The following is a 13,440-nucleotide window of genomic DNA, read 5'->3' as shown; positions in this document are numbered from 1 at the left end:
CTTCTTAAAAGCTATTCTTGTAGCTATCTCTTTCTATCACCATTATCACTGGGAAGAACACAAAAGGAGGAAATCAAATCCATTCCACCTCCTTACAGGTGCAAAGCCCGTTAAAGATTGAGGAGGAGGAACCGGAATAAGGAAGAGGGGAAAGGTGATAACTACGAGCTGTGGGATACTTTTGGCAATATAAACAGGTAGTATTTAAGGTTTTGTTTAGTTTGAGAGTAAACTCTGAACTCGATTAGTTAGTCTTATTTTTTAGTCTTAATTTTTTACAGAATAAACTTGATTAGATATAAAAAAAAAATTAATTATTAAATTAGTTTAGGAATCCTGAACCCATTCAGAGAATCCCTAAACTCAAGACCTAATTCTCTATGAGCGGCGAAAACTCCGAATTCAAAACTTTTCCCCCCTTCAAAACTTTCTTGTTTCTTTTTCTTCTTTCTCTAATTCTCTCTTACTTTATTTTGCAAAAATATTTAAATAATAACTAAGAACTCAGATTGAAACTTAAAATTATAAATAATTTAACCAGACTATAAATATAATATTAAATTAAAAAGTCAATAAATCGGATTTACATACACTAGCTAAAAGTTGGTCTATTATTAGGCATTTTGGTAGAAAATTGTGTTTAGAGTTTTTTTTTGGGATCGGACATAGGAACTAATAGGGGCTGGATCTAAGCCCGGCCAAATATGCACACGTTTCGGCCCAAAATGTAGCGTTTGATTCATGCATAAATTATAAATGTATATATATTTATAAAATATGCATACAAAAATAAGTCTGTTTTACATGTCAATTACTGGCTAAATAAAAAATTATTAAATTTATTAACATTTTATGCAAATTAGAAAGCATCAACACGACGACACCTCATCTGACACTTTATTGGATAAGAAATTTTTTTAATTCATATTTATCTATTAATTTAATAAAATTATCTCTAATTATCAGATTATAATTAGATAAAATATTTTAAAATATTTAATTTAAATATAAATACATATTAAATTTTCTCTGATGACCGATGTTATGTCTAAATTAGACCTTTTAGATAATAAATTTTAAAGTTAAACCATATGTAATAAGTTTGGAAGAAGATTGACCACGTAAACAAAAGTTTGGGAGGACTTTTTAATCCAAAAGATAATTTCTATTTGCAAATTTTTAATAAAGAGAAAATTAGAAATAACATCTTATATTTGACAATATTATAAAAGAGACCCTTGCTGTTTCTTATTTATGAACTGATCGGAGCCTCCACGTATGGTTTAGTAATTTTTAGGTTTTAACAATTAGCATAACGGAGGCTCTATTTGTCAACAGGGAGTATTTCTTTCAATTATAATATAGTTAAACTATAGGATGTTATTTGTAATTATTCTTTTTAATGAACATACAAGGGAGGCAGGTGGCCTTCACGTCTTGAAAGCCTCATAGGCGGCATCAAAGCTTTTCTCCATTGCAAGCCTCGGTTCCTTTCTTCCTCTCTCGCCACCTATTAAAGAGACGTCTCTCTTTCTCGTTCTCTCGCTCTCTTCTCTGGAATGGAGTCCGGCCAATGTTCTGGTACGAAGGAAGACGATCTCGTCTGGGCCAAACTCGGTACTCCTCTCTCTCTCTCTCTCTCTCTCTCTCTCTCTGTATTTATCTCTTCTGCGACCAGGAAGTTAGGGCTTCGACGAAGAACGTGATGTACTTGCGATCAAGAATGTAGATTGCCTCCGAATACTTTGTAACGGTATCTTGAATGCTGCAGTGCCCGCCGATTCCAGGCGTTCGGAAGTGGAGATCAGATTGGGGGACACGATGATATGCTCCGAGGTCACGAGCTCGTCGGTGGAGAAGTTCACATGGTGCGAGATAAGGAGGAATGGGGATAAAGATTTGGCGACAATAAGAAACTTGAGGTTAGGGCAACGAGTTATTGAATCATTTCAGAGCCGTTTCTCTTATCCCGTTTTATTAATATTGACAAATCCTTCCGTTTCGCCAAACTGAGGAGAAACGCCATATTTGAAAGTTGTGAAGTAGGAAATTGATAAGTTTTTGTTTATGTTTGCACTTCTTCACTGTTTCCAAGTATTACCATAGGTCCCGTTTGGATTAAGGGGAAAAATATCTAGAATAGTTAGTCTATATTCTTACTCTTAAAGTTGTACCTCTAATCTAGAGTGGGGGTATTCTAATGTTTGATTGTAATCTAGAACAATGATGTAATATTTATTTTGATGCGACATAAGGAAAGAAGGAAACTTTTGTTTTTGTCTCATGAATTTACGACGATACCCTTTTACGTGACATAAAGTGGTGCAATGGGGTAAATGGACTAAACATCATACTGTAAATGATAAATATTACAGTACCATTCTCTATGTCTGAAATTCATGTATCTGTATATGTATTACAATTATCTAGATATGCAATGATTACATATTGACAACTATACCACCAATCAGCAAATTTTTTTTTCCTCACTTATAGCTAATATCTGCAATGCCTGCATTCATATATGCATTATCATTTTGTATATATGCAATGCCTATATGTTAATATCTACACTTACCACTATACAATAGATTGACTTTCTTTTTTTGTATTTATAGCTCATGCCTGCAATGCATGGGTCCATATATACAGTATCATTATCTATGTATACAATGACTACATGTTAACATCTACACTTTACATCCAATCCTCAAATTACACCATCCAAATTACTTAGATATATTGATACAATGCTATAAAAGGGTAGATATATTGCTACAACCAAACTGAGGACATCTGGTTCATAGTTTGTGGTAAAACATTATTGCTACAACCAACCAATCAGTAGTAACCCTCAAATCACACCATCCAAGTGCTTAGATGATTTGAGTATTATTGCGATCAAGTAATCAAACATCATTTGAAAGGAGATAAATAAAGACAACAAACATGGATACAGAAAAAAGTGATTCAATCTAGAAGGAAAGATTGCTGAAAGGGCATCCAAAGAGAATCTTTAGACCTGATTCTTCATCTAAATTATCTAGTATACATGAGAAAAGGAAGCTATTGTTCTGATGCAGATGAAAAACAAAGATAGCCGCTACCAAGATCCTGTAGTCCTGTTTCATGCACTAATCAAGCTTATGATGACTTGTTTGCTCAACCTTGTGATTCATTTGCAAAGTCTGAGATGTAGTTCCTATTTTGAATTTTGTTACATATGGCATGTCTTTTGATCTCCATAAGCATTTGATGTCAGTACCTACATTTCCTCCTAAGATTTTGATGAGAATTTTTTTTATGAAACTTGTTTCTGCATGCCTCCTTTCTCCAATTCTCATTGATAAAGTTCAAATTCTATAATTGTTGATGGAAACGTTGTTGGAGAAGAAGCAGTGGATATAAAAAGCGGAAGTGAAGTCATTTCAGGGCCTGATAGAGAAGGTGAGGTACAGGATCCTTTTCTCCCCCAAAAGCTATTGAGATTCTTTTGCAGCACAACTATGTTGTACAATCAGCAACCTAGAAGATTTATGCTATTACTTTTTTTTGCAACTTTACAAGTAATCTTCTTTGGTTATTTTTCTAAAGAAAAAAAATCTAACTGGTAATGGTTCTTCCTGGTGATTTGCTTCTAGCATGCTAGGATAAAACATTCTTTGCAATGTTATTACCTATATGTAGGTCATTTAAAATGTATTATCTATTCCCATTGTACTTTTCAGGGTATTTGACTTATGCCTTTGAAGTAATAAGTACCCAGAGTCATGATGGAAAGAATATTAAGGTGTTTGTTTGTGAATATCTTTTGTCAAGTTCCTTTTAGCGATTTTCCTATATTCACTCATTAGTTACTATAATGTGGTTGCTGCCAGATCATGCTAGATGTTGAGCATGCAAAATGCAGCATATGCTTAAACGTATGGCATGATGTTATTACTGTTGCTCCTTGCCTCCATAACTTCTGGTACTCATTCATCCTGATGTTCCCCTTCCGCTCCTCCCTCCTCCCTCCATCTTGTCTGCATTCTTTATTTCCTAATATTTTTTTGCGATTTGAACTCTCACCTGTTTCTCTTTTTAAAGCAATGGTTGCTTCTCAGAGTGGTTAAGAAGGTCTTCAACACGTTCACATGATAGAGCACAAAATGTTGCATGTCCTCAGTGCAGGGCAAGTGTACATTCTGTTGGAAAGAATCACTTCTTGCGGAATATTGAGGAGGTACAATTACCTTGACTTATTTCTGTTTATTCTGTCATAAGCTTTGAATCTCTTCTAGCCCTTTAATCTTTATATCCTGTAAGCAAAGATGCACAATGAGCCAAGAGCCACTGCAATTTTCCTTTTGGAACGCCAACAACATACCTTTACTGTGACATTTAGAATTTTTTTGCTCAATTCAGTTTCCAAGTCGTCTCAATTCTCAAATTTAGCAATGTTTTGAATCTTTCAATTTTATCACAACTTCGCTTATCAGGTGTTTATCTGTTAAATTTGTTTGCATGGACTTCAACATTTTGAGGTCCTAACTGGATCCAGCTAATATATTTCCTGACTGTCAAAATCATTGATATTTTCATCAATTGTCTTTGTTATCACAAGCTTATCAGGTGTTTATCTGTTAAAGTTGTCTGTATGAACTTCAACATTTTGAGGTCTTAACTGGATCCGCTTAATGCATTTCCTGACTCTCAAAATCGTTGATTTTTGCATCATTGGTCTTTTGTATACTATTTCATACTTAGTTATTGATATGGGATTGAGGTTTTAAGAAGGATGGAGTTTTGCATGAGAAGATGTAAAATCAGCTTTTGCATGAAGTTTATTTCTACTTCCTAGTTTTTAAGAGCGATGCAATAATTTAGGATAAAGTTTGCCCATATGACTAAAGGCTGATCCATTGGCTCAACAGGTACTTATGAAGAATATGCAGTGACTGTAATCTCTCTTTCACCACGATTTTAACTTACATTAATGTATGTTCCACCGCTTGTCAAGCTTCTTTTATTTTCTTGACTTTTAGACGTAAAATGAATTAAGCGCTTTGGTATTCTAAGGTCAGGCCATGGTTCAAATGATTTTGCACACTCTGGGTTCACATATACCTTCATGTGAGACATGTGCATATATTATACTCACAAAAAGGGCATGGTTATCTGTTTAATACTGGTTTATCTTGTCATACTAGCCAATCATGCCTAGAACATGTACCAATAAGCAGGGAAAGAAGCTAGATGACTTGATAAGCAATCCATACTGATCGTGTCATTGCGCACAATCACATAGCACAATGGTTTGATCACTATTTGCACTGTATACCAGTTGACACTTATGATCCATTCCATTGACCTGTTTGCCTCGTCTATTCTGGGTGATGCATCTTTGTTCCTGAAATCTGTTTGTAGTTACATTTTAGATGACCAACACTTCTACAAAAAAGATATACGGAAAACTGAGCTTTTTGGGGATTCTGTTAGATTCATACGTTCGGAGGCAAATGACTTCTATGGGATATTGGTGTTCCTTCCTATTTATGTACATGTGTTATGGGATATTGGTGTTCATTTTATTGTTGCCTACAGAAAATATTTCTCATTTTGGTTTCTATCTTCTGTAGGCTATCCTGCAAAAATTTTCTTCACTAAAGCGTCCTGTTGAAGAAATTGCACTGTTAGATACATATGCCTTGGTTAAGTCAAATCTTGTAAGTTTTTTAGAAGTTTATGTTAAAAATGACAGGTTAGCATATAGATCTATCAGTCTGCTTAGATTTCATTTAGTGCTAAACAAGAGCATCTCTTTCTTGATGTATATATGTTTAGTGATGTCAATCAATTCATTTTACTCTTCTTTGTAGTTATACTTAGAAAGTTTTTTTCTATGTAATAAATTGCAAGTTGATATATTTGACAAATCAAATATAGAGCTGAAGTATGATGTTGATGCTCCTGATTTCTCAGTCATGAACTTTTTTTTCCCCAAATTGATGGTTTGGCTGTTTGAAAGCATTATGCTTTTAAAGAAAGAAATTAGGTAGTGCCTTGTCTGATGCATATGAGGTTAGATCTTGCAAGTTGTGCTTCATTTTAGATTTTGACGTAGTCATTCTTGCAGAAAGATTAAAGATTAGCTCCCTTCTTCTATTCTTTTCCATGTTTAGGTTAAATTTGGGAGTTTCACTCCTTTATTTGAGGCTATACAAAAGAAGAAGATATATATGTACATGTCGACTTGTTTTCTATTTTCATTATGTGCAGTACTCTTGCTTAAATCTACCTTTGCCAATAAGTCAACACCAATTTTGGAGGATGGCAAGAAATTGTACGTTTTCCGATCATTGCTATTTCCTCATTGCAAAAGTTATTTAATTGGGAAAAAGCTTGTGAATAGCGATGATATTCATACACTAAAATGTTTTACCAGTTTTCTAAAATCTAAATGCCATCTTATGAAAAAGCCGCTACTTTTGATGTTTGATGCAATTTATCTCATACTAAATTAACAGAGGTTGTGTGCATATCGTTGACACCAATTTGTTAGCATCTTGATATCTACGCTTATAACTGATTTGGAATTATGTTTCGGTGATTGTCTAAGATATTTGAAAGGGAGAAAAACCAGTCAAGAAAGCGCCCTTTGTCATATTCCATTGATGAGAGCAATGAAACGAATCTTCCATGCCCTCAGTGTGGTAATATAACCTTCTTTATCATACGAAAGTAACTATCTCATGTCCCTAATTTTTTTCCCATTCACATTATTGATCTTCAAAACAGTGTTATTACAATAGATGTTTTATACAGATAAAATATTATTTGAAGGATATTGTGTAAATTATGCCATGCATCTAAACCATTCCCTCATGTTATTCAAAGAAAAGAATTTGATTTCGTAATGTAAAACTAGTTATTGTTAACCTCTTATTGGTAATAGGAATCACTGATATCTGATTTTATTTATTTGACTAATCATTCCTATTGTGACGGTCTGCTCTCTGACAATGGGGGTTGGACTACATATGCCTCGCATTGGAACACCCCTTTTAATAGAATGTATACAACTACAAAAAGTTTTTATGAAATATTGAAATGTATCTCATTCTCTCTTGGGTTATCTAGATTCTTTTTTGCTTTCAAGCTAAGTACCTTATATCTTAGTACTATGATTATTTGCATTTTGATAGCTGAGTTAATTTTATGGGTTTCCTACCATTGTGCTGGCCTTGCACTTTTTTTAACTTTACAAATTTTCAGCAGGCACTGAACTTGGTGGATTTAGATGCCGCCCTGGTACTGGTCACTTGCAGTGTCATGGATGTGGAGGGATGATGCCATCTAGACCTAATATTGGTGTAACTCAACATTGTAATTGTCATGTACCATCTTGAAATTATTTTACTTAGATTACCAGTGACAGGACTTCACTGCATAATGTCTTGCCCACCTTATTTTCTTCTACTTTGAGTTTATTATGCTGAGAAGGATCTTGAGTATCTGCTTTGAATTTCTTGTTATCGTCATTGTTTCCAATTGTACCCAAGTTTATTGTTGATTTTATTTGTTCTGGTTGGATGTTCCAACAAATTCGGCACTCCTCATTTGTTCGGAACACTTAATCTGTCTTTAAGATCATGAGGACTTCTCTAAGCTGGATATTATTGTACATTGCATTGAATTTAATACCCCCTTTTGTTGGTTCGTTGCTGCATGTTATCTAATGGACATTTAGGTCTTTTTTCACGTGATCTTTATTCTGTACCATGTCTTGTGTATTCTGCAAATAAAGTACGATTATAAATTGCCCCTACCTAAGTTTTGTTGGATCATGTGAGAAAGCCATTTGACATACTATGTACTCTAACCATTCACCACAATGTAATTCCCAACGATGGCTCCGCGTGCCGGTTGGCTCTTATCGTGCCTGCGGCGTACCAGCACGTGGCGTGAAGGGTGCCGCACGATACCCCTCCTAGTAGCTTCGCCGCTCATCTTCGTTGCTCGATGTCGCCGCTCAACCTCACCATCGCCGTCACCATAGCTGCTCGACCTCGCCGTCTATCGAGCTCTCATAGCTCGCACCCATGCCCTAACCCTTACCAAAGAGGAAGAAAGGGTTCAAGTCGGGTTAAATGAAAATTTAAGTTGGTGAGAGACGAGGTCAGTGAGGTTGAGGTCAAGGTTGATGGCAAGTGGCGAAGGGTGAAGGAACCATATTGTTCCTTTTTTTTAAAGTGTTATCAATTATGTGACACCTAAAATACTTTTCCTACTCATTGCCCGTAAAGTTATGTGCATTATTAATGATATCAGTGGTTTCTTAATGGTGAATATTTTTTCTCTTGCATGTTTTTTAGTGTTAAACTAGCTCACATGTTTATCATTCCAATTTACATGTTTTTATCGGGTCCTTTCATTCACTGAATTGTATTGATACTATCTGATGTGAATTTCAGCTTGACTTCCATCATGTCAACTTCTGATTAAAATATGGGATTTCAAGGCTGTATAATGAAATGCCACTTATCTTGCAGGCATAGGGTGTGATAGAACATTTTGTGGGGCTTATTGGCATTCTCAAGGTGTGGATGCAAGTGATTTTGATGTAATCTGTGATAGGGAGATATTCAAACCAGTATGTCAACTTTTCTAATCATCGACCTCCTTCTGTATTTGACTATAATATATTTTGTCTTAAGCTATAAAAGTAACACTTATTTTCAAGGAAACTTAGATGAAATACTGGAACTTGTATGCATCTTATGCATTTTTATTTTGATGTCTTTTGCAGAATCTATTACTGATATTTCTTGCTATTGCAGATTTGTGAACGTACTATCTCCAGGATTCCTGATTCAACACACCAAAATAATCCTTACGAGAAAGATGTATGAGTACTTATACCCTGAGCTGGTGCTTATATGGAACAAAAATATTCTGTCTTCTTAGAATGAATTATCTCAGATGTGACTACATTAGAATTGTTTTGTTAGATTACGGAAAGGTGCATACGGCAAACAGGGAAGACATTGCAGGCTGTAATTTCGGATTGGATCGCCAAATTTAATAATAAGGAAATAGGTAACACTTGCCGCTCACAGTGATGAATTTTCAATAGCTCCTTATTTAGTAGCATAGCAGGAAAATGTTTATGATAGTCACGTTCTCTTATCTCATGTGGTAAAAACATAACAATTTAGCATTGCCAACTTGGAGGCTTGTTTCTATTTCTGGGGAACCCAGCTGGACCTGTCCCTGAACTTTGAAAGTGTCAAAATATCCCACATTCTTTGCTTCTAATCCTGGCCAAACTGAATGCCTTTTTACTGGCAAATAAGGAATCTTAGATTTTGCTTGTCCATTGCTTTAGCCAGGATAAATCACCTATTCATTTCTTATTATGATTCGTCAAATATATCCTGAAAACAGACTGGTCTGAGTTTCATTCATGAATCAACTGCAGAAATGGGAAATGCTAGTTATGGTAAGATCCCTAAGGTGGATATGTTAGATATCTGGTAACATTGTTAATCATGCGTTTTGCGAATCCTTCCTCTAGCTGTAGTCCTATATATAATTCAATGCAATTATCGGTGCAGTTGTTAATTCTTTAATATATGTTCACAATTTTTCTTAACATGACAATCAGAATAACTTGCATTCCAGAAAGTTTTAGATTTGAATTCTCTAGAATATTCTGGGGTTACCATTAATATTTCAAGGTCTGAGTCTTCAAATTTTCTTTTCTATTTAAATGCATGTAAAAGAGCAACTTTTGAATATAATTATAGGGCTACAAGCAATTATGCAAAGTCACATTACAAAAGATGCATGATATATGGAAGAAAATGTTATATCTCTTGGATCTATGTAAATTTTTTTTTTGTTTTATTTAGTGTTCATGTCTTCTTCAAAGAAACCCTCTTTTCTTCTCTTTTCTATGGATAAAGATGTCTAATTATCATCAAGACTTACAATTTTCATCTTTTTTGGTCCATGCAGACCGTACAAGGCTGCAAATAAATCATGTTGAGGCAATCACCTCCAGTACACATCTTTGCAAGTAAGTGGCATACTGTGGCTGGCCCTTTTAGTGATTTAGTGGAATTAATGCAAGTTTGATTTGCGTTTGGTGTTTCTTCTTCCTTCTGTGTTATAGAGATATAATGGCTGATTGAGCTATTTTTGTTTATGTTTAGTTGTTTCTTCTTTGTCTTCTGCCGTCAGGCCCTACAATAACCTGACATATTCCAAATTTTTAGCAATTGAGAAATAGTTGTTTTACTTCTCAATTGTTATCTGTAGATAGAGTTACTAGGTATTCCTTGCTTTTGATACTCATGAAACTATTTGTCACGTAGCATTTTATGTCTTTCTGTACAAGCGTCTTGGTAATTATCATGGCGATCAATAAATTAGTAATTCTCAATGCTTTCCTCTTTAGTTAGTCTTAAATTAAGATCTTCAAAGCCAGTTCCAGTAGAATGTATCTAGAATGATTTTCTAACATTTTGTTAGTAGAAATGTATCTTTTCCATCTATTTCTGCTTTGTGTTGTTCATTGGATATGTCTGCTTTTCATATTAATTTCCTTCTCGTGAATTATAATTCTTATTTATGCCTATTATTATTACATTAAACATCCTCTTAATTCTTAACTGATGAAGATGTATTACTGAGGTTTTCAAATGAATGCAGTGACTGTTACAACAAGTTGGTTGACTACCTCTTGTACTGGTTCCGATTATCGATGCCTAGACATGTATGTGCTTCTAACCTTTCTTACTGAAAATTATGGCTCAATTTTTGTAAGTTACTTAATGCTATTGAAGCATTTGCAAGAATGGTGAAAGGATGCATCAGTAGGACCTGTAATTTTGCATGGATGAATTATCATTGTTATTATTATTTTTCCCTGTTTACCCTTTTCCTTGTATTGTACCTTGTAGCGAGTCTCACTTCCAAATCATGTTGATTACTGATGCATCTTCCAGGATATTGTAAACTGAGTGAATCTGCTATTATGTTTATGCTGTTGTTGCTATTATTATTGTCCCGAGATAGATATTATATGGGACAACTTAATGTACCATAAGAACGTGGTGGATAGTTTGGGCAGACAAGTTGTTTATTTGCCATTGCAATTTGTGATAGAGAAATCAATAATTTCTGTCCTGAATATTCGTGGATAAACTGTTACATTATTCATGTATTAACAATGTGAAGTGTGGATCTTCAACATGGTTATTTTAGCTGTGGATCTTCAACATGGTTATTTTAGCTTTATTTTCTAAAGATCAACTCCAATATTAAGGTCTAGTTTTCATCATTAAACATGCATTAGTAAATTCATTTTCCTTGTATCTTATAATCACTCTGGTATTTGTTTTTAGTTTTGTTGTATGTGAACCTAATTTTCTGCGTATCAGAAGTAAAAATGACTTAAAGACAAGTGACCAGACAGTTAATTAAAACTGTCTTGAAACAAGAAATTTGTGGTCTCAGAAGTCAACATTTTCTGCTGTTAGATGTAAACTATGTTTCTTGACTGTTCTGTTATATTTTGTGCTCTTACAGCTTCTTCCACCTGATGTGGCCGATAGGGAGAACTGCTGGTATGGTTATCTTTGCCGCACCCAACACAATAGTCTTGAACATGCTCGAAAAAGGAACCACGTATGCCGTCCAACAAGAGGCAATACCAATAATTAGCTTTGTCTCAGCCTTCTCTTGTTAATAATCTAATATATTTGTGGAAGTAAGTCATAATCTGATATTACTTTTGCATCCATCCTTGTATGTTGTCATATGTCTTAGTAGTCTCAATTATGTCTTTCCTGGCGATCCGATGCATATTTATGTTGTTTTTGCAATGAGCGGAGATGGAGATTTTTTTTCTTCTTGCTGTAAAACAATTTTTTATTTGACCTTTTTTCAACGAATATTGGAGACCACTGTTTTGCCTTCAAATTAATTGTTGACTGCTTCACATCTTTGTGCTTATCTGTCATATTTGATGAATTATGATGATTGCAACCTTATAATGAGAGGCCACTTGATTAAGACATTTGGAAAAGGGAAGCAAATGTGAATTTTCCTTGACAAAGCATTCAGGAATCTCTAACCTCCTTGATATTTTTTGGTATTTTAGAATCATACCTGCCTGGATTGCTTCCAACCTATTGCAGCATTCATTTTCCTTTGCAAAAGCTTATTGTAGCTCCACAGAGCTTCAGTGGGTAATAATATAGAATCTTTTATATAAGTTATTTTCCCTTTTGGGGGTGGTGGTGTACATGCATTAGAAGTGGTAAGCTTTTAATGAGACTTTGCTAGGTTGAAGGAATTATCCTACAACCTTATTATTTAGGACCTAATCAAATACTGCCAATTCCTGGGATTGCAGGGAAGTCGATGCAATCTGGATCAAGAGATCGCAACAAAAAAAAAAAAAAAATTGGTCAATGGCGACCAATGCAGTTGGGTCGTTGCGAGTTTTTATGGCTATTAAAAAGGCTGGGGATTCTTATAGTTACTGGCCTTTCCTTTTCCCTTTACTGCAGGAATCACATTTTGACTATCGGTCGGTACAGGCATTAATTCGATTACTAGTACGGTACTTACTATTTGAACTAATACACTATTGCTTGGTCCTTAACTCATTTATCTATAGGGTACCCCGTGGAGTATGCACGAAGCCCAAACATTAGTTTAAATGCATTATGAGACTGCCTGGGTCAACGAGGTGCAAGTAACTTTGTTCGTTTCTATCGTAAAATTTTTTGGCAACTTTGTTTAGGGGAGCCAGTATCTCCTATCATACTATTTGTACAAATATTATCTGTTATTGTAATATAGCTAAAAAAAACATTTTATGTATAAAAAGGAAGAAAATAAACCGAGCATATGGAAGGATTATTTAGGTTTAAGCGGTAACCAACAATTAGTACTAATACCTCTTAGTTCATGGATAAGCCATTAAGAAATTAAAAATTCCTCTTACTATTGTGTTTAGTGAATTTATACAAGCTTTGCACTCTTATGATTAGAGCTTTGGCGATAACTCGTGTGACTTGTAGGTAGCACACGTAGGCCTGGTTGAGTTCAATGAGATCATTGTTTGCTTTCTTCCAATGGTTGGGGAGATGATGATATGAACAGTGGGCGTACGGCTTTTATTGAGGGGTCCCTTCTGAACTTGCAGCCTTCCTGACATCGGTCTCCCTTGCATCCATCTTTATTGGGATCTATGATCCACTGCTGCTAACTTTAATATGAATTCTTCTTTTTTTTTCTCATCTCAAAATAAGTTTAGAATGAATAATAGTGACAGCTTGTTCTATATCCTGTATCGAGAGGGAATTGAGCAGGAACTTAACGTCAGTCATATTTGGTGATCGAAATGAAAATTTCACTGTTACGAATATTTTCCATAGCCGT

General features: G+C 34.8%; 1 protein-coding gene across 3 annotated transcripts; it reads left to right on the top strand.

Moving 5' to 3' along the window:
• Positions 1-1,401: 1,401 nt before the first annotated feature.
• LOC140802064 (uncharacterized) lies at positions 1,402-11,989 on the top strand. 3 transcript variants are annotated; one of them, XM_073157480.1, is made up of 15 exons: positions 1,402-1,617; positions 1,772-1,922; positions 3,353-3,447; positions 3,729-3,790; positions 3,879-3,970; positions 4,090-4,225; positions 5,622-5,708; positions 6,602-6,695; positions 7,261-7,368; positions 8,535-8,635; positions 8,823-8,888; positions 8,994-9,081; positions 10,003-10,063; positions 10,699-10,762; positions 11,578-11,989. In XM_073157480.1, the coding sequence occupies exons 1-15, from the start codon at positions 1,560-1,562 to the stop codon at positions 11,710-11,712; spliced, it is 1,398 nt and encodes a 465-aa protein (XP_073013581.1). In that variant the 5' UTR covers positions 1,402-1,559; the 3' UTR covers positions 11,713-11,989. The 3 variants fall into 3 exon arrangements, with proteins under 3 accessions (XP_073013581.1, XP_073013582.1, XP_073013583.1); XM_073157481.1 differs by lacking the exon at positions 5,622-5,708 and having other exon boundaries at positions 1,413-1,617; XM_073157482.1 differs by lacking the exons at positions 3,729-3,790; positions 3,879-3,970 and having other exon boundaries at positions 1,413-1,617; positions 4,107-4,225.
• Positions 11,990-13,440: the final 1,451 nt, after the last annotated feature.

The sequence above is a fragment of the Typha latifolia genome, chromosome 15, assembly GCF_019914945.1.
Source record: "Typha latifolia isolate L0001 chromosome 15, TyphaL0001v2, whole genome shotgun sequence".
In the NCBI taxonomy this organism is placed as follows: Eukaryota; Viridiplantae; Streptophyta; class Magnoliopsida; order Poales; family Typhaceae; genus Typha; species Typha latifolia.
The sequence above is the reverse complement of the archived record's forward strand: the minus strand, read 5'-3'. Positions and strand labels throughout refer to the sequence as shown.